Source organism: Gekko japonicus, unplaced genomic scaffold (assembly GCF_001447785.1).
Source record: "Gekko japonicus isolate JY-2015 unplaced genomic scaffold, Gekko_japonicus_V1.1 scaffold463, whole genome shotgun sequence".
In the NCBI taxonomy this organism is placed as follows: Eukaryota; Metazoa; Chordata; class Lepidosauria; order Squamata; family Gekkonidae; genus Gekko; species Gekko japonicus.
This window is the reverse complement of record NW_015160224.1, coordinates 127,459-151,714: the sequence shown is the minus strand read 5'-3', so window position 1 is coordinate 151,714 and position 24,256 is coordinate 127,459. Positions and strand designations below refer to the sequence as shown.

Here is a 24,256-nt window from a genome sequence, read left to right as displayed (position 1 = left end):
CTGCTGAACAGGAGCAAGCAGCCAGGGCTAGTGATGCCATGCCAGTCTGGAGGCATGAAGTCACCCTGAGAGTCCTTGCAGGCCTAGGGTTGCCATTGCCAACAAAGACAAATTGATGCAAAGGAGAATGGAAAAGCCTCCATATCTCTATTTTGCCTTAAATTGGTTTTGATGCCAGCAGAGTGAGAAAATGCCAGAGGCTCTGGGTGGGTGCCCCATCGTGAATGCACCATCGTGAATGCACCAAACAGTTCCTAAAGATTTTCCAAAACACTACTCTGTCGATAAATTGCAGCACTTTGAATTAGCACCAGAGCTTTAAGAGCTCTGTTCCATACATACTGTGCTACATAATTATTTTTTGATATACATAATTGTGACATGCCACCCCTTTTTCATTTCTGTATCCCCTTCACATCTTTACTTTGTTTTCTAAAAAATAAAAATATATCTTTCAAAAAAACGAAAAAAACGAAAGAAAGAAAACTCCACCGATACACCAGCCTCCTGCTTCCCATGTTGCTAGACTCGGGGGGGGGACCCCCTTAGCCGAGGTCATCCCATGCAGTAGTCCTCAGAGCTGGCCGGGGGCTTCCTTGCCAACGCCCTCTCACCACCGGTGGCTGTGGCCAATGGCACACGGTGGATTCTTTCACTCAAATGCAAATGGAAGGGGGCACTGGTTGAGTGCAGGTTCATCCTCATTCTCAAGGATGTGAACTAATAACAGAAGTTGCTGGAGCTCAATGGTAAAGCATGTGGGCTTGCCCCACGACTCCCGTGACCACCCTCCTGCCTCGGGGCTCCCAGAGCCATCAGGGGAGCCTGCAGGAGACCAAGCATGCCAGCCATGCCTGGGGCCAAGCTCGGCACAGACACAGGGCCAACAGAGGCCAGAAGCCCGGGCGGAGCCACAGCAGCCAATGCCGCGGTGGGTGGGGTGAGCGCAACGCCAGGGGTCCGCAGGAGACCAGCCACATCCTTGACCCAGGAAGGGTGGGTGGAAATCAGTCCTGCCCCAATGGGCACGGGGGCAGACCAACTCCCGCCAGGTGGGTGGCTACTGCAGGGAGGGCAGGCCCGGCCCACGCCACGAGGCAGGCGAAAGGGGTGAGACCAGAGCACAGGGCAGGGCCCAGAGAGCCAATCACCCGGGGCCACTGGTGATGGGCAAGAGCCGAGGCCACGGGCAGAAGAGGGGGGGAGGGGCTGCTGACAGGGCAAGAGGGGCCTCCCAGAGCAGACCGGGGAGGAGCAGCCGGGAAGCCTGAGCTGCAGACCAAAGGACAGGAGGAAGAGGGCGAGGGTGAGCGCAACCCCCTCTCGTTCTGGGGTCTGTGGAGCATCCCAGTGCGACAAGCAAGATGGCGGAAGGCGGCATCCCCCCAGAGGTGGACTTGTGGTATGACCCAGGTCCAGTCCTTGGCATCTCCAGTTAAAAGATCAGGCAGGAGGTGATGGGAAAGACCTCTGCCTGAGGCCCTGGACAGCCCCTACCAGTCTGAGTAGGAAACACGGACTTCAATCAGGCCATTTCATTGAACAAGTCAAAAGCTTTAAGTCTTTGGGTATCCACTTTTACTATAACACCAGATGGGTCTATCGTAAAGAGAGAGCAATTGAGGCAGCGAACAACGTTGTTGCGACAATTACACGTTTCCATTATACCAGGGGTAACCAGTACATGCCGGCGGCCCTTAAAGTTTTTAATGCCAAATTAGCTGCTCAATTATTCTGCGGAGTACCAATCTGGATTGAAGCCTTAAATGGGGACTTGGAAAGAATTCAGTCCAGATTCTTGCAGAAAATTCTTGGACTTCCCTCGTGTGTTCCTTATGCACCTTTATGCTTACAAACCAATCAAAGGCTTCTATCGACCAGAGCATGGCTGATAACAACTCAGTTTTGGCTGAGTTCATTTCAATGCTAAAGCTAAAAGTATTATTACATGTTAACTGAGTCCCATCTCTCTCCATGGCTTAGATATGTAGAGGAGAAACTCTATATAATGGGAATATCCCCGGATTATTTAGCCCCCTTTTCAGCCTACGCTATTATTAAACAAAGATTTCTTGACATCGAAAGGCAAGAACTTAGGGAACGCGCAGCCAGCAAAGGCTCCCCAAGCAGGTTGGGGACTTTTGACAAGGGCTCTACTGCGAAGTATCTGTCAAGTTTAACAGCCCCACATCATTGCAGAGCATACATGCTTGCACGCTATCATGTTCTGCCATCAGAGGTGCTTTGAGGGAGGCACTGCCAGATACCATATATGTAGACAGACTTTGTCCTTAGGGCTCTCCACTTACACACACCATACTTCATTGCCCCCTCTATAGGGATATCCGATCTCGTTTGATTACTCCACTTCTAGAGGGTAAGAGCTGTCACTCTGATGACTCAGTTGTTCACTTTCTTCTGTTTAATTCTAATTGAGAAATAATGGAGGCTGTTGCAAAATTTTTCTATTCTGCAATCAGAAGACGAGGCTTCAATAGCCAAGTGTCAGTGACTGATGCATCTTAGTGTTGTCCTGTATTTCCCTGATGTTTTGTGCTTTCATGCCAATAAAGGTTTTGTGTGTGTGACTTCAATGGACCAAGGGTCCGATTCAGTACGAGGTAGCTTCTTGTGTTCATGTGCCAGACAGCTCATCAGAAGCCTCTTGGGGTGGGATATGGGTCCAGTCTTGATTACAGACTCTGATCTAACTGGGTGCCACAATCGCCCCAAACAGCACTGGCCAGATGGACCAGGGCCCCCAGAAAGGCAACCAACCTCTCAGGCTCCACCTCGCAAGCGTCTTTCCCCGCGTACCTTCTGGGTGTGGTCCGCTGTCCCTCAGGCAGCACGGGTCTCGGCTTCAATCTTCTGCTCCCCGTGCAAACTCTCCAGCTCTTGCACCTGGGCCACGTTCTGCCTGATGGCGATCTCAGGACCTCCGCCATACAGCGTGCTCAAGTAAACCCAGGTCTCCTCAGAAATTTGCCCGTAATCAGCCCCTGGGGAGGGGAGGGACATACACCAAAGAGGGTTCCACTCGCTTCTGTTGCGGCACCCCCTTATCACCTGGTCCAGAACACCGTGGCAAGCACGGCACTAGACCTGGTAAGTAAATCTGCTCCCCAGTGAATTCAGATACAAGATGAAAGGCAATATATGTAAACAAGAAAAAAAATACATGTGCCCAAATCTAAACACCAAAAATCAATGATTTCATAAATTATATCGATATGAACCTTTCCCACTAATGAAAATGGCATAGTGGTGAAATGCTTCAGATTTTTGAAGGGAGGTTCCAAGAAATGTTTGATTCTCCATTGGGAATCACCAGGGGTCATTTCCTACCGGAACGCACCAAAACGGCACTCCGGCAGTAAGGAGCCCAGAGGCAGCCTCCCCCACCCCCTGGGGGGATTTAAATGCCTTTCTTTCCCTTCCCCAGATGGAGAAGTGAAAGAAAGGCATTTTAAACATGCCTGGGTTCCCTGCCCGATCATCTCCAGGTGCCCCACAGCTGCCCTTTGTCAGGGGGTGTGGCATATGTAAATGAATTATGCAAATGAGCTCCTGCACCTCTTTTTCTACAAAATGACCCCTGGGAATCACTGAGAATTGCTGTATCTGAATATACTTTGTGGATTTCTATGTGTATCTTTGAAATGCTGAATCCAGCATGATTCTGGAAAAAATTATTGAAACAGATTTATAACCGGAGGTTTGTTGAGTCAGCTGGCAGAGACACGACCACATCCTTACTGTTCAAGGACCTTTTTGAATTTATTATTACAAATTGTTTATGGGAAAACTCCGCCTGTGACTTTCTACCCGTGATTAAGTTTACCTGTGAATTTCTACCCCAGTGAATTCAGCCTGCGACTCCTCCCCAAGTCCCAAGCGCTCAATCCCACCGAGCTCTGCCTAATTTTAGCTCTGGCGGGGCAGGGGCAGGGGCAGGAAGCAGTCGGGAGGAGAGGAAGAGGTGCCCAGAAGAGCCTTACCCTGCTTCACCTGCATGTGGCCACTCCCTTTCGCCACGGCGATCCTGCTGTTGTCAATTGGTCCGGGCGGCTCTGCAAGGAGAGGGAAGTCAGGAGCTGTTCTCTCTCAGCCTCCCTTTCTCCTCACAAGCCCGCGTCTGCTTCTGCTGCTCAGCCAGAGTCAGCGTCCACTGGAGAAGACCATCAGTCAACACAGAAAAGGGCAACTCAAAATTGGTTTCCAGGGAATCTTCCCTCTCCAGGCACATTTGACCAAAAGGCAGTGCTGCAATCTGGGTTTTGCTCATTTCGTTCTCTGGAACTGCCACCCTTTTCTGCCTTGTCCTTGCTCCTAAAGCAGGGCCTCTGGATCGCTTTCTCTTCTGGCCTGTGAGGCTACACAGAGGCCCCACTCTGCCTACAAATCAGCCCAACCGGCCTGCTCTGACCTTGCGCGCACGAGGGTTCAGCAAAGAGATGGCACTGGCTGACACCGCTTATATTCCAGGGCCTTGGGGCATCGCTGTCTACAATACTTTTTCCCCTCCATACCTGTGAGTAGTATTTATCCATCTAGCTGCCAAACAGAGGGAGCACCAGGTAACTAATAAAGCAAGATCAAGCCTCTGCCATTTCTTTGCTGCCTCATTCTGCTGTATGCTTAGAGGAGGCCTCCACTACAGGAATCTGTGGGCTAAACCTTAATTTTAAAAAAATTCTTGACCACGAAAAAATCTGCCTCTCTTACTGAATCAAAAGATTAATCCAACAACAGATGTCCGCTTCAGCCTAAAAAAGCTTCATTTCTGAAAATAATCAATATACATTATTCTTATGCCAAAAAAAAAAAGTCTACACTTGGATAATATATAAGAAAACAAGGCCTCTCCCCACAGAACCCCCGTCAGGAAGGACCAACTGATCCAGATTCACCTGAGGCACCAATTACCCACCCCTGCTCGAGGCAGACTGGAAGGCTACACAGCCAGAAGAGTGATCTGTGCAGAGACACAGCAGCCAACCTCCCCTGAGAACAGGCACTCCTGCCACAGGAGTCTACCCAAACCACAACAGACAGGCGAAGGAAGCTTTGACTCCCGAAAGCTCTTGTATCCTGGAATCTTGTCGGTCTCTGACCCTCAGGGGCTCCAGGAAGCCAATCCAGCTGTTCTCCTGCAGACCGACACGGCCGCCCTCTCTGACTACAGAGGGAATTGCCCAAAGACGGCAGGGAGGGCCCAGGGGCTGCCCCTCCATTAAGGGAGCTCTGACTCCGACGTTCCCTGCTGCGGCGCAGGAGCCTGCGCTTGATCACAGATCTGGGCCAGCCAGGCCACTGACACCCTTGGCTTCCCTCCTTGCCGCCCCCCTCCCCTGGACTCACCGTTGTCTTTGCCTTTCACGAATGCCTCCCACTCACGGAACCACTGCATACTGATGCAATAGATGACGCTCGGGGACTCCTCCGCCTGGAACGCTTTGTTCAGCTGATGGCCGCCAGGGCACAGAGGGGGAGGACAGGGAGGGGGGCAAGAGGGGTTAGAGAGTGCGGGCAAAACCACTGCCACCACCCAGCCAGGCTTCTGGGGGCGGGGGCGGGCCATGCCCGTTTAACCAGCCGATGTTGGGGGAGACCCCTTGTTGTCCGAGAGCCACCTCCCGTCGGAGGAGCCAGAGCCGAGCTAGAGGGACCCACGGCTGGGTACAGCCTCAGGATGCTTCCCAGGAGCCGCTGACCCTCGAGCCATTCCGACCTCTCCTGGCTGTGCCTTAGGGGAAGGGCCCGAGAGTCCCCGGTGGCGGAGCCCCTTCTCTGACCTGGAGCAGGGAGGCTTCAGGCCCGCCCTTGCGCCTGCTCCCGCCACGGTCGCCGGCGTCCCCCTACCTTAATGAAGGTGTCGATCTCAATCCTCCTCCTCTTGGCCAGGGCTTCGATCTCCACCTGGCACACCGAGCACACGTAGAGGTGGTTCACGGCTGGTCCCCCACCAAACCTACAGAGAGGACAGAGGATGCTCCATGCCAGGGTCGCCAGCTCCAGGATGAGAGATACATGGAGATTTTGTGGGTGGAGCCTGAGGAGGGCGGGGTTTGGGGAGGGGAGGGACTCCAGTGGGATATAATGCCATAGAGTGCACCTTCCAAAGCAGCCACTTTTCTACAGGTGAACTGTCATCTGGAGATCAGTTGTAATAGCGGGAGATTCTCCAGCCACCACCTGGAGGGATGGCAGCCCTACTCCATGCCAGTGTTCCCTCTAAGCTGAGTTAGTGTGAGCTAACACACAGTTTTTTAGCCTCTGGCTCACACATTTTTGTCTCAGCTCCGGGAGGATGGCTCCCCAGAGCAGACTAATTTATACAGTGGCCAAATGGCTCGCTCACAACTTTAATGCCAGGAGATCACAAAGGAGAATTTTTGCTCACAAGACTCCACAGCTTAGAGGGAGCATTTCTCCATGCATCCACAGCAGGGCCTTTTCTTCCTGCAAGGCTAGAGGTGGGCAAACTTAATGTTTTTGCTAGTCCTGGGGGAGGCAAGACAAAGCTATGCAGAGCTGCAAATGTCTACTAGCCCCCATTTTTGGCTTCTTGCCATACGCTCGCCAACCTCTCTCAGCAGACAAAGGACTAGACCAGGGGTGGCCAAACTTGCTTAACGTAAGAGCCACACAGAATAAATGTCAGATGTTTGAGAGCCACAAGACATGAACAAATATTACACACGTTTTAACTGGGAAATATGCAAATGTACTTTTTATGAACATTAAATGAGACTGCCAAAAATAATAACAAAAGTGGTAAAGGCAGATATTGATAATATTTGTTTGTCCAATGGTATTTGTTTGCTCATGATATTTAGCTTCCCCAGCCGCTCTGCCGGCAGCCACACAATATGTGTGAAAGAGCCGCATGTGGTTCCCGAGCCACAGTTTGGCCACCCCTGGACTAGACACTTGATTTAAAAACACCGGTCCTGGGATTCTCAGGATCTATGAACTGTGCAGATAAAGGAGTGGGGGTGAAGACTCTGCATTTGCAAGGTGTACGGGCCCTCCTATCTAGTTGACATGTGAGCTCTACAGAGCACGCGCACAGGAGAATCCCATGCACACAATCCACAGCTCTCGGCACAGCTCATGTGAAGGTAGCCTTTGCATGCTGGATGAGGGTACCTTAGCCCTGGACGGGCAAGAGGCTCCCGCAGCCAAAATCAAAGCAGGCTCAGCACTACGGAGCAGGGCTGCCTCCTCACCTGTTGTACAGATACTCCCAGACGTTCTGGGGAAGAATCACCACGAGATCATCGATGTAATGGTATTTATTTGGAGGGATGCCTGCGAAGAAACAAGAGGATTAAAACCACATGTCCTCCATCCGGTGCACTCTTTGGGAAGACACAGGATTGCAGTAACCAAGCTATACGCTTGCGAGGAGAAAGGGTACCAGCAGGTGGAGACAGAGCCAGTATGACTTTCTGCTCCAAAGGGAATTCACTCACTTCCTGGCCCAGTGGGCACATCTCGCTTGAGGAACCCTACGTCAAGGAGGATGGATGAAAGGGGAGGAATGTGCCACGCAGGGATTTAACCACATGGACAAAGACATGTGAGGCCAAAGACAGGTCTCATCACTTTACTGACAGTCAGGCCTACAATTCAGAGGGGGCAGACGTCTCCCTGCAGCACACTGGACTGTTTGGTCGGAAAGGGGGAAGAGGCTGGGAAGAGGCTCAGGGAACAGCCACTCCCTGGACAGAGGTGCTGATCTGTACGAAGGGCCTAGGTTTATGTTGTTCTTGACGATTTAAATTAAGTGTCATTTCTGTGCTGTAGAAATCTAATCTGCTTTAAAACGCCCCCCCCCCCCAAGAGAGGGAACAGGAGAGAAACAGTCGACATGCACAATCCAAATTAAGTGAACAAGCCAGACGTATTACTTGGTAGCTTGCAGAGGAAATTCCGTCGATACATCCTGTCCCGTGTCCCCCCCACCCCGGTGTCCTTCTCAGCAGAGGCCCCAGCAGCCTTCGGGATGCGGAGATGCCCCCTCACCTCCATGGGAGCAGAGGAAGGTATGGTTGGTGATGGGGCCTGGCTCTGCAAAGGTGTTGAATTTGTTGAGCCATTCCCGGGAGATATAGAACTGCAGCAGTCCGGGCTCCTTCATGGTGGCCAGGGAGACGACCTTCTGGCGCTCCCGCACCGCCTCCTCGCTGCTCTTCCTGGGGGGAGGCGAAAGAGAGTCAGGGTGGGGGGTGGGGCAAAGCATCAAACATCAGGCCATCCCTGCCCCAGGCCTGAAGGTCCCACTTCGTGGGGTAAAGGGGCCTCCCCACCCCTCCCCACCTTGCAGACTGATTTCAGGAGCGAAGAGAAGACCCTTCCTTCAAAACACCACTGTCTTTTTTTTAAGTGAGGAAGAGTCACATACGTCAGTGTGGTATACTGTTTAGAGCAGAGTTCCCCAACGTGGTGCCCACAGGTACCCCGCCCACCCCCTTTTCTGGTCCCTGCCAAGTGTTTTAACTTTTAAGGAAGTGGGTGGGGCCAGGTAGGCCTTGTGCCCAGCAAGGCTTCTGATTGGCTGTGCAGTTTATTTTTAAATGCTGCTTTGGCGGCAGCTGCCACCGCGACACAGGGATCTTCCCTGTGTTATTGGAGTTAAGCTGCGGCAGCCATTTTGTGTCCGGCTCCGCCTTCTGTGGCAGCCGTTTTGTGGTCACGTCAGAATTCCAAATGTGCCCAAAAGGCTCCACAGGTTGGAAACTCCAGGGTGAGAGTGTCAGACTAAGACCGGAGGGAGGACGGATCCAACCCCCACTCTACCAAGAAGGCCGCTGGTTACCTTGGGCCTCACTCTCTTTTTCAGCCTAACCTCCCCCCACCGAGTTGTTCTATGGATAAAATGAACCATCATGCTGCCCTGAGTTCCTCTGAGGAAGGGCAGGATGAGAGAGAGAGAGAGAGAGAGAGAGAGAGAGAGAGAGAGAGAGAGAGAGAGAGAAAGAGAGAAAGAGAGAAAGAGAGAGAGAAAAAACATCTCCCCCCCCCAGCATCATGTAAAGTACAGCACTGGTGCAGGTCCTGCAGGAACTGAGCAAGGGACTACTGATGGGGAAGGGAGAGAATGAGGCAGATGTGAAAGAGAGAGAGACCAACTGCATCCACTGAGGGTATTTCTCTCCAGACCCACTAAAGGCAGGGGTCATTTCCTGCAGGAGCGCACAGGAGCGGAGCTATAGCAGTAAAGAGCCCAGGGGGCGGGCACATGCAATAAGCCCCACCCCCTGCTCCCAGCAGCCCTCAGTCAGAGCAAGAAGCAGCCAGGTAAGCTGCAGAGTATATACACACACCACTTCAGACTCTTTTGACATTTCTTTTTTTAAAAACTCTAAGAAGAAACTTAGTGCAACATAAAACAGCTAAGACTAATCTCTCTCTCCTAGAGATGGGTGTGTTTTGCAGGGTTTGTTTGGCTTTTGTTCACTTTTCTACTTTCAGGGAATGGTCTTAACGTTGGGAGCACTCCAAAACCTGCACAATCCACACTTCCGTTTCAAGACTCCCCTACCTTATTAGGCATCGACTACCATTTTCAAAAGGCAGACTATTAAAAAAAAAAAGGCATTTCCCCCAAATTTCCATTTCCATGCCCTGGAAACCGCATCCTTTTGGCCAATGCCTTTCTCACTTCTAGAAATGTTGCCAGCCAGGAATGCACATATGGGCGAACTTCCCTCAACGCGACCCCTCACCTGTAGAACAAGACATAGGCTTCTGCGTTCTGCACAACCGTCTCGTGCACCTCTGTAACATACTGGTCATCAAATTCATACCACTGGCCGTTGATCACGTTCTGGCAGTAGGCAATGTAATGCCCACCTGCAAAAGGAGAAGCCGCCTTGAGCGCGCTCTGTGCAGACCTGCTTGACCTGCTGAAACCGACAGGCAGATCTGAAGATGGACACAACCCAGCACACCTTCAGCATTTGGAACTCACTGCTACACGACACTGCATTGTCCACAAGCATAAATGGATTTTAAAACAAAAACCGGAGGCCTTCAGCTGAATACTCAGAACATTTTGCTGATCGATATGGGTCTTTTCTCCCCTCTGATCAGGTCTTATCTCCCCTCTCTAGGCATTCTCTGCCTCCCGATTTTAAACCTGCATTCAGACCCCTCAGAGGCCCCTGCCTTCTTTACTAGACCCATTTGTTTTACTCCTCTTTGCCTACTTCCAGACCTGTCTCTCTCTGATGTCAGAAGAGCTCAGCCAATCACACTGAGGCAACCCTCAGTGCATCACAACACGGATATTCAATGAGTATGTGAAAGCTGGACTTTGCAGTGGCTGCTAGCTGTGAATCGTGGCCTACGATTTTCAGAAAATGGCACACCAACTGAGAAATCTGGAGACAGACTTCCAGTTGAGCTTCCTTTCTGATGTCCAGCTGGCCAGGATCGGAAAGGCAAAGGGACAGATCACACCCAGAGTGGGAATACTTCCATATTCCTCACCTCCCGCCCCTCTAGTACAGCTCAACTCGCATGCACCTTCTGGACACAGGCAAAGAACGACGAGGAGACTTACTGCCCGCGGTGCCGTGGTGGCAGATGACAGACAAGAGGTCGTAAGTCGTGACCTGGGAGACGCTCTCCTTGGCCAGGAAAGGCCGGAGGTCCAGCCCCTCCAAGGGGAAGGAGACGTGGCTGTTGATTTTGAAGGAGTACATGACCTCGTGCCGGAAGCGCTTCAAGTGGATGCACAGGATCTAGGGGAGGGAAGGAACATGGGGCAAGCGGCTGACCCATCAGAATCCAAAACGGTGACCTGAAGCCAAGCCGCCTGTGCACAACAGCCTAGAGATCTCTCTAGAGGCCAGTCTTTGCTTTCACACACACCCTCCCACACACTGTCGCAGTTGACCATCAGTAACAGGGCTTAGTGGTTAATGAGGCTTTCCCAGCATCTGGCCAACGCTGAGCAATTTGGGACAACATCTGGGCATTTGTGTAGGAAGCAGGTGAGGAGGCAGGTAGCGCAGATCACAGCTCCTGGGAAACTCATCAGGGGCTCCTCATTTACTGGACCAGTAATCCTGGACAGGCTGGGGTGGCAGGTCTGACAATACTCATCTGTGACACTGCAGGGGAGGGTTTGGCACATCCTAGACCACACCCTGGATTCATGCAAGGCAACAAAGAATTGTAGATTGGGGGTTCCTGGTTCAGATAGAAAACCAAACCAAGGTTCGACATGGCTGCAGAAGCATTCCTAAGTGAACAAGCAAGGGATGAGCTCATTTCAAGGGAGTTTGTTTGCCGTTACCAACCTGCCCATAGGGAAGAGCCACTGAAAGTTCCACATGCAGAGGCTGCCACGCCTCTGAGTCAGTCGCTGGGCTGAGGGAAGCATGCCCTGCTTGTGGGTAGTGGCACCTGGGTGGTTGCTATGAGAAACGGGATGCTAGCTTAGATGGACCGTCACCATGTCAACAGCTTCGACTATAGCCCTGGCCCTTGGTTCTCGACACCTAGCCTGCGCCGCCTGTTTGTTAGGAAGATCTTGAGCAGAATCATGGTGAGATCTGTGTACACTCTTAAGAAAGCCGTCTTATAACAACTAACTATTTATTATGCAGCAGCACTTGATAAATTATGATCGTTTACTGTTGAATTGTTTTTAGATGATTTTATGTGATTTTAACTGTACCGTATTTATCACTGTAAGCCGCCCTGAGCCTGCTGTAAAGTGGGGAGGGCGGGGTATCAATCAGATAAATAAATAATAAATAAATATGGAGCATCAGCCTGATCCAGCAAAGCTATTAAGAACATAAGAGAAGCCAGTGTTGGATCAGGCCAATGGCCCATCCAGTCCAACACTCTGTCACACAGTGGCCAAAAATACCAGGTGCCATCAGGAGGTCCAGCAGTGGGGCCAGGGCACTAGAAGCACGGGGCACTGTTGTTCCCCCAAGCACCAAGAATACTGAGCATCACTTGCCCCAGACCAAGAGTTCCTATCTATACCTTGTGGCTAATAGCCCCTGATGGACCTCTGCTCCATATGTTTATCCAGTTCCCTCTTGAAGCCATCCATGCTTGTAGCCGCCACCACCTCTTGTGGCAGTGAATTCCATGTGTTAATCACTCTTTGGATGAAGAAGGACTTCCTTTTATCTGTTCTAACCCGACTGCTCAGCAATTTCATGGAGTGCCCACGAGTTCTTGTATTGTGAGAAAGGGAGAAAAGTACTTCTTTCTCTACCTACTCTATCCCATGCATAATCTTATAGACTTCGATCATGTCACCCCCTCAGCCATCGTTTCTCCAAGCTAAAGAGCCCCAAGCGCTTTAACCTTCTTTCATAGGGAAAGTATTCCAACCCTTTTATCATTCTAGTTGCCCTTTTCTGCACTTTTTCCAGTGCTATGATGTCCTTTTTGAGGTGTGGTGACCAGTACTCCAAATGAGGTTGCACCATCGATTTATACAGGGGCATTATGGTACTGGCTGAATATTATTAGGCTACGTTTCCATAAAATTAGGCTACGTTTCCATAAAAGCCCAGGGTGCCCAGAACATAGGTCAAAAACCACTGACTTTATACGGTGTGCATCAGGGGAATGAGAAGCTAACCGGCTGGTTTCCAACCTGCCCTATTTGGGCAAGATAATAGAGGGCTGTGGCAATGCAGCTACAGGGCTTTTTGGATGACGCTTCCATTCTAGATCCCTTCCAGTCTGGCTTTCGCCTGGGTCACAGGACGGAGATGGCACTGGTCGCCCTCACAGACGATCTCCGGAGGCATCTGGATCGGGGCGGATCGACAGTGTTGCTGTTCGTGGACCTGTCGGCTGCGTTTGACATGGTCAACCATCAGCTACTGATCCACCGCCTCGCCGACACTGGAATCCAGGGGCCTGCAATGGCTTGCTTCCTTTCTCCAAGGTCGGGGACAAAGGGTGGCGCTAGGGGAAGAGCTCTCCCAAAGGCACCCACTGGATTGTGGAGTGCCTCAAGGGGCGGTGCTGTCCTTGATATTATTTAACATCTATATGCGCCCCCTTGCACAGATTGCACAGAGACATGGGCTGGGATGTCACCAGTAAGCAGATGACACCCAGCTCTATCTGTTGTTGGGCAGTCAGTCTGGCTCCAGACTGGAAGATCTAGACCGGGAGTTACAAGATGTGGCTGGATGGCTTCGGCTGAGCCGACTGAAACTGAATCCAATGAAGACGGAGGTCCTGTGCCTGAGTCGGGGTGGACCAGGGGTAGGGATCTCGCTCCCGACCTTCGATGGGGCTCTGTTGGTGCCAGCGCCGGAGGTTAGGAGTTTGGGAGTACTCCTAGATCTCTCCTTAACAATGGAGGCCCAAGTAGCAGCCACTGCCAAGTCGGCCTTTTACCATCTTTGGCTGATAAGGCAGCTGGTTCCCTTCCTTGAACGCAACAACTTGGCAACAGTGATCCATGCAATGGTCACTTCGAGACTGAACTACTGTAATGCTCTCTACACGGGGCTGCCCTTGTTGCAAATCCGGAAGCTACAGCTGGTGCAAAATGCTGCAGCCAAGCTTCTAATGCGCCTCCCAATGCGGGAGCACATTCAGCCTGTGCTGAAGGCACTGCACTGGCTACCGATAGCATAACAAATTTGCCTCAAGGTGCTGGTTCTTACCTTTAAAGCCCTTTATGGTCAGGGACCTATATACCTGAGGGACCGCCTTTCCCCATATATACCCGAGAGAGCACTGCGATCAGGGTCCCAACATCGACTGACCCTTCCCAGACCAAAGGATGCCAGCCTGGTTATTACCAGGGCCTGGGCTTTCTCAGTGGCGGTTCCTCTCTGGTGGAATGAGCTCCCGGAGGAGATCGGGGCCCTGCGGGACCTTATGCAGTTCTGCAGGGCCTGCAAGATGGAGCTCTTCCGACAGGCTTTCAATTAGGAGCCGCCCTGAGGGAGAATCATGCTGCCTGAACAGCCTGTGCCAGCCGCACAATGTTAGAAGAAGAAGAGGAGATTGGATTTATACCCCGACCTTCACTACCCAAAGGAGTCTCAGAGCGGCTCACAAACTCCTTTCCGTTCCCCTCCCCACAACAGACACCCTGTGAGGCAGGTAGGGCTGAGAGAGCTGTGACAGAAACTGCTCTTTTTCAAGAATAGCTCTGACAGAACTATGGCTTGCCCAAGGTAATCTAGCAGGTGCAAGTGGAGGAGTGGGGAATCAAACCCCATTCTCCCAGATTAGAGTCCATGCACTTAACCACGACACCAAACTGGGTTAATCAATAGGATGGCATAATGAAGGCCAACCGCCATCTTAAATGTAACTTAAATTGTCAATCTGTTAGCACCTTTTTAGTGTTAAAATTGTTTTATGGTTTTAGGACTATTTAAATTACTTATTGATGTTTTTACTTTCTCTGTAAGCCGCCCTGAGCCGGCCGTGGCTGGGTAGGGCGGGGTATAAATTTAATAATAAAAATAAAATAAATAAATCTCTATTTAACTTTTTTAAAAAAATGCGGGATCACTCTGTGGTCTCTTTGGCCCCCAGATTGTTCTTTTAACAGAATCAGTAGCTTCAACCTTACCTACGAGGAAAGACTAAAGAGTGTGGGATTTCTCAGTTGAGAAAAGAGCTGGCTAACGGGGGCACACAACGGAGGTTAATAAAATTATGTCTGGGGTGAAGAGTGTTGACCACGTGAACTTTTTTTCTCCCTCTCCCAAAATCCTAGGGTGTCCAATGAAGCGGACGAGCAGTAGATTCAGGATGGACAAAAGAACGTATTTATTGACACAGAGAGTGATTAAAATGTGGGATTCACTGCCAGAGGATGTTGTGATGATGACCCTGCGGCAGGCAGAGACAGCGTTAAAAGGGGATTAGATCAACTCATGGAGGAGTTAGCTATTAGCCACAGTGACTAAAGGGAGCCTCCACATTCAGAGGCAGTCAACCCCTGAATCCCGGGGCCAGGAGGCAATAGCAGGGGAAGGTCTCAGCCTCTCTGCCCTGTTGTTGGCCCTCCAGAGGAACTGGTTGGCCCCTGTGTGAGATGAGATGCTGGACTAGATGGACCCTCACTGGTCTGATCCAGCGGGGCTCTTCTGAGGTTCTCATCAGGGGAAGGCCTTGGCCTCTATGTCCTGTTGTTGGCCCTCCAGAGGAACTGGTTGGCCCCTGTGTGAGACGAGATGCTGGACTAGATGGACCCTCACTGGTCTGATCCAGCGGGGCTCTTCTGAGGTTCTCATCAGGGGAAGGCCTTGGCCTCTATGCCCTGTTGTTGGCCCTCCAGAGGAACTGGTTGGCCCCTGTGTGAGACGAGATGCTGGACTAGATGGACCCTCACTGGTCTGATCCAGCGGGGCTCTTCTGAGGTTCTCATCAAGGGAAGGCCTTGGCCCCTATGCCCTGTTGTTGGCCCTCCAGAGGAACTGGTTGGCCCCTGTGTGAGACGAGATGCTGGACTAGATGGACCCTCACTGGTCTGATCCAGCGGGGCTCTTCTGAGGTTCTCATCAAGGGAAGGCCTTGGCCCCTATGCCCTGTTGTTGGCCCTCCAGAGGAACTGGTTGTCCCCTGTGTGAGACAGGATGCTGGACTAGATGGATCCTCACTGGTCTGACCCAGCAGGGCTCTTCCTATGTTCTTACTCCCAGGTAAAACTACTGCGTAAAGGGGACACAACTGCCATCAAACAACTGCATTAAAAGCTCCCCCTGGAAACCTCACCTCAGGGAGTCGGAGGACTTTGCAATATTTAACACCATTCCGCAATCTAGAGAGGGAGAGAGAGAGAGAGAGAAAAATGACTCGTTACTCAGGGAAATTATTAAAAGTACAAATCGCAACAGCAGGGGGCCCAATTTGGTTGCCTCCCCCTTCCCAATGGCTGAAAATTCTCTTCCCATTTTAATAGGTTATAAATTCAATATGGGAGGGATTAAGTATTAGGAATGTATGTAATGAAACTGATAAGATTCTGAATAATGGAAGACATTTTTCTTTAAAAATCAATTATTAAAAGCAATTCTTGTTCATAAAAAGGATTTAACCACAATGTCGAACTTAAAAATATATATATATATATATAAATAACCATTTATGGAACAGCGGAGCTCTGTATACTGTTGATCTGGGATATTGTTCTGTTGCAACTTCAGCTCCCCATTGATTGTGAAATGTTTTAAAATGAAGGACAAGAAATGTATTTGGGCTGGGGAGGAGGGACAAACCATCTCTCCCATCGTAAAATGGCCTGGGCCTCATCAAGGGGACTCCACTGGTATGGATTTGTAAATTGATAAAAAAACAAACCAACCCACCCCCGGTGAGGAGCGCACACACGCCAAGCGGAGCACGGAGAGCAGCAAAGAGTCAGGTGGCGGAGGGGGTGGTCAGTCTCCTCAAGTTCCGGGGAGATTTTGAGGGGAGGGGTGAGGTTTCCAAGCTGTCTATGCCCCCCTGTTCCCCTTGATCTGCCACCAGCTCCAAGCATTCTCTTCCCAGTCCCAAGTCATGTATAAAGAGCGTGTCAAAAAAACCATAATCAGAATCCACTGCATCATGGTTGCTGGCAGTGTTCCTCTAAGCTGAGTTAGTGTGAGCTAGCTCACAGTTTTTGAGCCTCTGGCTCACACATTTTTGTCTTCGCTCAGGAAGGAGGGCTCCAGAGCAAACTAATTTATGCAGTAGCCAAATCGTGGACTCTGCATCATGGTTACTGACACTGTTCCCTCTAAGCTGAGTTAGTGTGAGCTAGCTCACAGTTTTTGAGCCTCTGGCTCACACATTTTTGTCTTCGCTCAGGAAGGAGGGCTCCAGAGCAAACTAATTTATGCAGCAGACAAATTGCTCGCTCACAACTTTAAGGCCAGTAGCTCACGAAGTAGAATTTTTGCTCACAAGACTCCACCGCTTAGAGGGAGCCCTGGTTACGGGCCTCCCTCCCCACTGGGACCCAGCATTGAATGACTCATCATTATGGCCTCCCCGTCAACCAACTCTGAGAGGAAACGGAAAGAAAGCAGCCCTCAAAGAGCACCATGGGATGAGACGCTGGCAGGAAGGGAGGGTGCGGAAGAGGAGGCCGGAGACTTACTTTTTACACCGTTCACAACTGTACATGTTGTCACCTGCAGGGAGAGGAAAGGAAGAGCTCAGCACGAGCGCCAGAAGGGGGTCACCCCCGGTCGCATCTGTTTTGCTTTTCAGCGTCTGGGCGTGGGCACAGAGACTGAGTGGCAGAGCCCCCCTGACGCTGGATCCACGCGTCAGCTCCTTCTCATGGCGCCATCTTGGACATGTGGCAGATGCGTCTCTGCCCATCTCCTCTGGAGAGGAAAGGAGGAGACGGCCTCCCTTGTTAGCACTGAGGAAAGCCTACACAAGGCAGCTCTGTTTCAAAGGACTCTCCTGGGGAGGAGCTCAGAGCCAGCGCCAGCTGCTTCCACGCAGCAAGGAGGCTCATGTTCCTTTCCTCAGTACTGCAACTGCTGCAGCACCCATGCTTGGCAAGAGAGCTTCCACATGCAAGTGCTCCGGGCACTTTCCTCCGCTGTCTATGCCCCCCTGTGCCTTCCATCTTCCCTGCCACAGCACCAGAAGGCCTTCTGAAAATTCAGTAATCCCTACAGCATTATTGTTACCTATTTTGTTTTTTAAAAAAGGATTTCAAAGAGCCCTCTGGCAGCACCAGCAGGGAAAACGGCAGCAGTGAAGGGGCTGACACCAGGAAAACAGTGCCCAGGTGAAGAGGATCTTTGAAACTGCACGCCTTCCTGTCCTGGTGGTGGAATAATGCACTGGGGTTGCACTCACCCCCAAAAAAGAGCAGACCAAAGATGGCTTGGGGGACAGTGTACTGAGGCTAGTGAAAAGATGATTAGGGCTGTGGCTCAGTGGAAGAGCCTCTGCTTGGCATCCAGAAGGTCCCAGGTTCAATCCCTGTTATCTCCAGTTAAAAGATCTAGCAGGAGATGATACGAAAGACCTTTGCCCGAGACCCTGGAGAGCTGCTGCCAGTCTGAGTAGACAATACTGACCTTGATGGACCAGTGGTCTGATTCAGTAGAAGGCAGTTTCAAGCTCTCCACATCAGAAGCCAAACTGGAAGGTGGGGGGGGGGGGACATGTGCTAGCCAGGGCTTTCATGCTGTGGACATTTTTGCTAATGTCTCTGATTTGTATATTTTTCTCAATTATCCCTTGACTTTTCAGTTTTCATGAGCCTTTGGCTGTACCCTAAAACAGGACAGCGCAGATACAAGTTCACCTCTTCAACGAGAACTAAGCCCCTTTTTAGCACTGCACTGTTCCTTGGGAAGAATGACTCAATCGGGTAAACCAAGATGGGTTGCAGTGTTAGTCTGTTTGTAGCAGTAGCAAAGAGCAAGAGTCCAGCAGCTCCTTAAAGACTAACAAAATTTGTGGCCGGGGAGGAGCTTTTGCGAGTATCTGAAATGACTCACGAAAGCTCCTCCCCCGCCACAAATTTTGTTAGTCTTTAAGGTGCTCCTGGACTCTCACTCTTTTCTACTCAACAGGACAAACATTGCTGCCAGCAATTAACACGGAGGTTTTCCCAGGTATCCCTCTCCCAGCCCCCCCCCCCACCATTGCAAAGTGTACCTTTCAATTCGTCAGCAGCAAAGAAGGCAGCCAGACAGTCCTCCAGGGTGACCACAGGACCCCAAAACCAGCTGGGGATGCAGGACACCACAAACCTGTTAAGAAAAAGAGGAAAGAAGGAGATCTGTTACTTGGGGCTGACTCACTTTAGACTTTCAGCATCCCCGTCCAGGAAGGCTTCATTCCTACAGATGTCTTCAGGATGGAAGTTGACCTGATGACCTCAGAATCTGGGCTTCTTGCATACAATCAGCAGGTCACAGACGGCCAAGGACTCATCCAGACCACACCCTTTTCATACTCCCCACCAATGTTCCCTCTAAGCTGAGTTAGTGTGAGCTAGCTCACAGTTTTTGAGGCTCTGGCTCACACATTTTTGTCTTTGCTCAGGAAGGAGGGCTCCAGAGCAAACTAGTTTATCCAGCAGCCAAATCGCTCGCTCACAACTTTAATGCCAGGAGCTGACAAAGTAGAATTCTTGCTCACAAGACTCCACAGATTAGAGGGAGTATTCCTGCCCACAGGTCTGCAGGAGAAGGCAGCTGGCATTTCACTGCTCACGCAAACTTACTACTGGGCACACTTGCCACCTGGCCTGTTCCAACCAACATGGGCAGTATAGATTAACTTCTTCTACTCTGGGAAAGACCATTGGCCCATGGTTTCGCCGAGGAATGCACGTGGCTGCGATTCAAGTCTCAGATGCAGCCCCATAATTACTCATGAGCGCCTCCCTCTCTGAATTAGGGGGGAAGGGCCATGGCTCGGTGGCGCAGAATCTAGCCCCGGGTCCCCAATGTGGTGCTGGTGGGTGCCATGGCACCTGCAACACCTTTCCTTGTGCCCACCAAGTGTTTTTAGAAAGTGGGTGAGGCCTGGTGTGGCTTTTGCCAAGCAAGGCTCCTGATTGGCCACTGGAGATTTGACTGGCTGTGCAGATTTTCGTAAAATGCTGCTTTGGTTAGCAGCAGCTGCCACCACAGCACAAGATTCTACGCTGTGTTACCGATGTTAAGCTGCGACAGTCATTTTGTGGCTTGCTCTGCCATTTTGTGGCAGCCATTTTGTTGCTGCGACCACCGTGCCGTGTCAGAATTCCAGATGTGCCTGCAGGCTCAAAAAGGTTGGGGATCTCCCCCGATCTGTTCCCATAATACCACCCATGACCAATGTTCCCTCTAATCCGCGCAGTCTTGTGAGCAAAAATTCTACTTTGTGAGCTACTGGCATTAAAGTTGTGAGCGAGCGATTGGGCTACTGCATAAATCAGTTTGCTCTGGAGCCATCCTTCCTGAGCCAAGACAAAAATGTGTGAGCTGGAGGCTAAAAAACTGTGAGCTAGCTCACACTAACTCAGCTTAGAGGGAACACTGCCCATGACCACCTCTCGGAGGACCCTGTACCTTCGGATATACTCCATGATGAACGCAATCCACCCCTGCGAGGCATAGTTGTCCCCACAGGCTCCCGTCTTGGCCGGCACGTTCTGGTAGATAGCGGAGTGCAGCTTGGCCAAGTCCTCCTTCCCGGGGATGGGCAGCGACAAGTCCTGGAACGTCTCTACAGTGGTGGAGACCTGCAAGTCACCGCACGAGAAGAGAGCTTCAGGGCTTGCTCTTTTCCAGGGAGGTTTCCCAAACACAGGAAGGGCTCCCGCAGCTGCAGATGTGAGCAAAACAGGTCGTGCAGCCGAGCTGTGGCATTTTGTCTTGGGGGCGGAGAGCCTCTTCCTCCACTTGTGCTGCCAGCACCGGAAGTGCCGCATGGCTCCTCTCTGAGTCACAGGGATGCTGTGAAAAGCCCCAGGCCGCATGGAAGAAGTCCACAGCACAGCTCCTCCCAGCATGTGCATCTCTTCTGGGGACCTGAGCGATGTTACCACGGAGAGGGGCTAATGCATGAGCTCTACTCAGGACTTCCCTCATGACCTGAAACAGCACAGCAGTTCCCTGCATGGCCTTGGAAAAGGCCAGTTCTTATGCTGCCTCAAAAGTGTGCTTGCTGCTTCTTTAAGTCCTAATGCTTCACAGAGCAGCCCTGTAAGGTGGGCCACAATTGTCTTGCAGATCCCTCAGATGGAGAGGATGCTGCATGCGGAAGACCTCTGACTGAGCCTGTAGCCGAGGGAAGGTTCGACCCAGCAACCTCCCAGATCGGCCGTTCGCCCCCACACTGTACAGCGGTTTCGTGGTCACTTCCCGTGCAACCGGCAGAGAAAAAGGGGGAGAAGGGAGGCAAACGCCCTGGATCCCCAGCTCCCCCATGCAAGCTCCCCGACCCCGGCACTGCAAGAGAAGCGCAGCAGCAATGCTCACCTCCAAAACAGCACAAGAACTGGGCCCAGCTGGCTTACGAGAGCACCAGCAAAGGTGTTTTGTTTTCAACACCAAAATTTTACAAAGCTACATATTACTAAATTCTGCATTCAGGCAAATGGAAGCTTTGCACCCACAAATGCAGAATTGTGCAACTGGTATAAATTGCAGCTTTGCCAAGCTTCATGTTATTTTGCATCATTTCTTCTGAACCAACAGAACACGGGAAGAGGCACTGAAGCAGCTCTGGAAGCCTCATTCAGTGTCCCCCCCCCCCGCCCCACTTCCTTCGATTTCAGCCACTGACATGCTTCACAGTGGCAAGGGCTAGAGATGTGTCGCTTTTAAAGACGGCGTTCTCAGAACACCAAGCACCACCTGCACAGTCTGCGTGTCCCCCGATGCTGCTGCGGAGGCAAAGCATCCCCTCTGGCCTTGGCCTGTGTCACAAGACTCCACGGCAAAAGGAGACGTGCATCTTTCTCGCAGCTATTAAGGGCTTGTTGGCTGACAATGAGAGCCGTTCCTTCAATTTATTTTCCTTACTAATAGCAACAAAAACTTGGTCTACACAAGCCATTCTGCCCTGAGCTGGCCACTCCCCCTGTGCTGGACATTCGGCCTAGTCCTGCTTGTCTCTCTGGAGCGACTCAGAGGAGGAACCTGACCCGGAGCCCCTTCTCCACCAGCAGGGAACCCACACCCGGCAGAGATGGTGGTGGTCACCCGGTTTTAATTCAGATCGTCTACCACGCCAACTTTTGGCTCCGTTCAGTCTCCAACCTGCTGAATTTTTTGCCAGGCTGGTTCGGCTTGGGAGGCCTTTCCCCAACTGGTGGCAGAATGTGCCGTCAAAGGCTGCCAATTTATGGCAACTCTGAGACATTCACAGAGGCAAGAGACATTCACGGGTGGCTCCCCATTGCCTGGCTCTGCATAGAGACCCTGGACTTCCTCGACCGTCTCCCACCCAAGTACTGACCGGGGCTGAGCCTGGTTAGCTTCTGAGATCTGACGAGATTGGGCTAGCCTGGGCCATCCTGGTCAGCCCATTTCCCCAACTCAGAGCCAATGAAAAAGAATGTAGGGAGCCCAAAAACTCTAGTCCATAACAGACAACCATCTGCAAGGGTGGAGTAATTGCCTCTGCTTCTTAGCATCAGGTGTGGTTCAGATTATTCAATACACCAGGTGCAGTGAATGCATTGCCCACTTTTAGGGAATCCTGGTCTGCGTTACTGATCTGGGCTCACCTCCTTCCATCCGGGCAACGTTCCCCCAAAGCCACCGAACAGGAGGCTAAGAAGCAGGGGCGCGATTGTGGCAGTGATGCAGGACTGAGACACAGCAGTCAGGAACCGCTGCAGATGGCAGGATCAGCCACCGTACGGCTGCCAAGACGTGGGCTGGACCTGAGGGGAAGGAGGTCCAATGTACCCTTGGGGGTTCCTGCACCCTCTCCTTCCTCTCCCCTCTCACCCCTTCCTCGGGTGAGCACTTCCTCCTCAGCTGCTGTCCAACCTGCTTTCCGATCCAGGCAGAGATCCACCCACAAACCAGATCTCCCCGACCTCTCATTGGATTCCTCCTCACCAGGAATTCAGGAAACATTTTGGATGCTTTAGCAACCTCGTCAGATGGAAAAGATCTTCCGGCATGTTGCTAAAGGGTCTCAGCAGACAGGTTAGCATCCTCAACCTAACATCAAGCCCCGCCCCGCCCCCGATGGACCTATCTGCCATGGCAATGCAGCAGAAGGTAAGGAAGATGCCTTGCTATCGGACAGAGCTGCCACAGGAACCCACGTGGCACATGTGTGCAACTTGCTGCCCGGTACCAAAAGACGGATGAGAAACAGACAGGGAGCACGTACTCTTGCTCTTGTCCTGAACAGTGAGAGAGAAGAGCCAAACAGAGGCCGTATGATGACCCAGTGGTGCATCGAATGAACGGCAAGTTATTTCCCATACTGTGCTGCTCAGGAGCTAACCAAGGTGGGGGAGGAGGACTGTACTTTACGCAGAGTGCTAATACACCCTGAAACATCCCTGTAATCAGGTGAAGGCAAGCCCGTAACAGTGACTCATACAGAAACATGGGGGGAAGCACTTCTGAGGGCAGGTAGAAACCTCTCCAAGTACATGGGCAAAAGTTGGGGAGGAAGAACAGCCCAGTGGTAGAGAACTTGGCTTTCCATGCAGAAGAGCTTGAAGTTCAAAGGGTCTGGAGCCCTGCTGGAAGAATTCTGGCAAATACCAAGTTTTGGGAACGCAGAAAAGGCTGTCCTGCAAGCACGAGAGCTGCTTCTCCAAGGAGGTCTCCAAAACACACCCCTGTGCATCTTCACAGGGCCCAAGCACACCTCAGCCCTCCACACCCCAGACAGTGTAAACAAAGACCCCCCTTCCCGCAGGGGGGGACCCCAAAAGAGCCAGTCCCCTGCCATTTTTACTTGATCAGCAGCAGTAAGGAGACGCACTCTGTCACAGGTGAGGCACTGCACAAGGCTCAGGATGGAGCCGTCGAAGATGTCAGAGATGACGCTGCGGTACCGGACCTCCTTCTTCTTTTTGCCAGAGGCCTGCATCTGGGCTGTGGAAGGAGGGGAGGGGGGTTAACTTGCTGTCTCTTGGAAAGTTTCCAGGGGAGCTGGGCGCCTGTGGTGGCAACTGGACATTCCAGAAACACGAGCACCCCCAAGACATATTTTACATACACAAACTTTTGACGGTTTTAAAATATCCCTCCTGTGCCCCCCCCCCCTTCACCCCCTTGCTGGAATTCTATGGGAAGGTGAAATCTAGCTAGGTGCAGAAGTCAGACCAGGACTGGAGAGGCTCGGGTCCAGATCCCCATATTGCAGATGGAAAGCTGAAGTCCAGAAAGGAAGTGGTTTTACTCAGAAGTCAGTCCCATGTTATTCAATAGGGCTGCCTCCCGAGGACCTGCACGCAGGTCTGCAGCTATAGTCAGTTCAGAAACGAGATTCAATCAGGGACTTCCTGGGAAAAAGCCCGAGTGTTCAGCTACCATGCGACACAAACAGTTTGCTGGCCTTTAGGGTCTCCCAAAGAACATGCCCGGGGGTGGGGGGTGGGCAGTAGGTTTCTAGTCCTCAATAGAGAAGAAGAAGAAGAGATTGGATTTATACCCCGCTCTTCACTACCCGAAGGTGTCTCAGAGCGGCTTACAGATTCCTTTCCCTTCCCCTCCCCACAACAGACACCCTGTGAGGTAGGTGGGGCTGAGAGAGCTCTGGCAGAAACTGCTCTTTTTCAAGGACAGCTCTTATCAGAGCT

At 51.5% G+C, this 24,256-nt stretch overlaps 1 protein-coding gene across 3 annotated transcripts in view; it reads right to left on the bottom strand.

Annotated features, from left to right (window-relative positions):
- USP20 (ubiquitin specific peptidase 20) overlaps window positions 1-24,256 on the bottom strand; it is a 46,852-nt gene that overhangs the window by 6,503 nt on the left and 16,093 nt on the right. For 2 of the 3 annotated variants that reach the window (XM_015411689.1, XM_015411697.1), the window contains exons 12-24: window positions 23,410-23,549; window positions 20,046-20,218; window positions 18,643-18,737; window positions 17,114-17,147; window positions 15,745-15,790; window positions 10,577-10,757; window positions 9,738-9,864; window positions 8,035-8,204; window positions 7,236-7,317; window positions 5,866-5,974; window positions 5,365-5,467; window positions 4,002-4,073; window positions 2,818-3,002 (exon numbers count right to left, since the gene is read on the bottom strand). In XM_015411689.1, the coding sequence (XP_015267175.1) occupies window positions 2,842-3,002; window positions 4,002-4,073; window positions 5,365-5,467; window positions 5,866-5,974; window positions 7,236-7,317; window positions 8,035-8,204; window positions 9,738-9,864; window positions 10,577-10,757; window positions 15,745-15,790; window positions 17,114-17,147; window positions 18,643-18,737; window positions 20,046-20,218; window positions 23,410-23,549 (1,493 nt within the window). In that variant the 3' untranslated portion in view covers window positions 2,818-2,841. The remainder of the gene's footprint in view (window positions 1-2,817; window positions 3,003-4,001; window positions 4,074-5,364; window positions 5,468-5,865; window positions 5,975-7,235; window positions 7,318-8,034; window positions 8,205-9,737; window positions 9,865-10,576; window positions 10,758-15,744; window positions 15,791-17,113; window positions 17,148-18,642; window positions 18,738-20,045; window positions 20,219-23,409; window positions 23,550-24,256) is intronic. The other variant, XM_015411703.1, reaches the window with a different exon arrangement.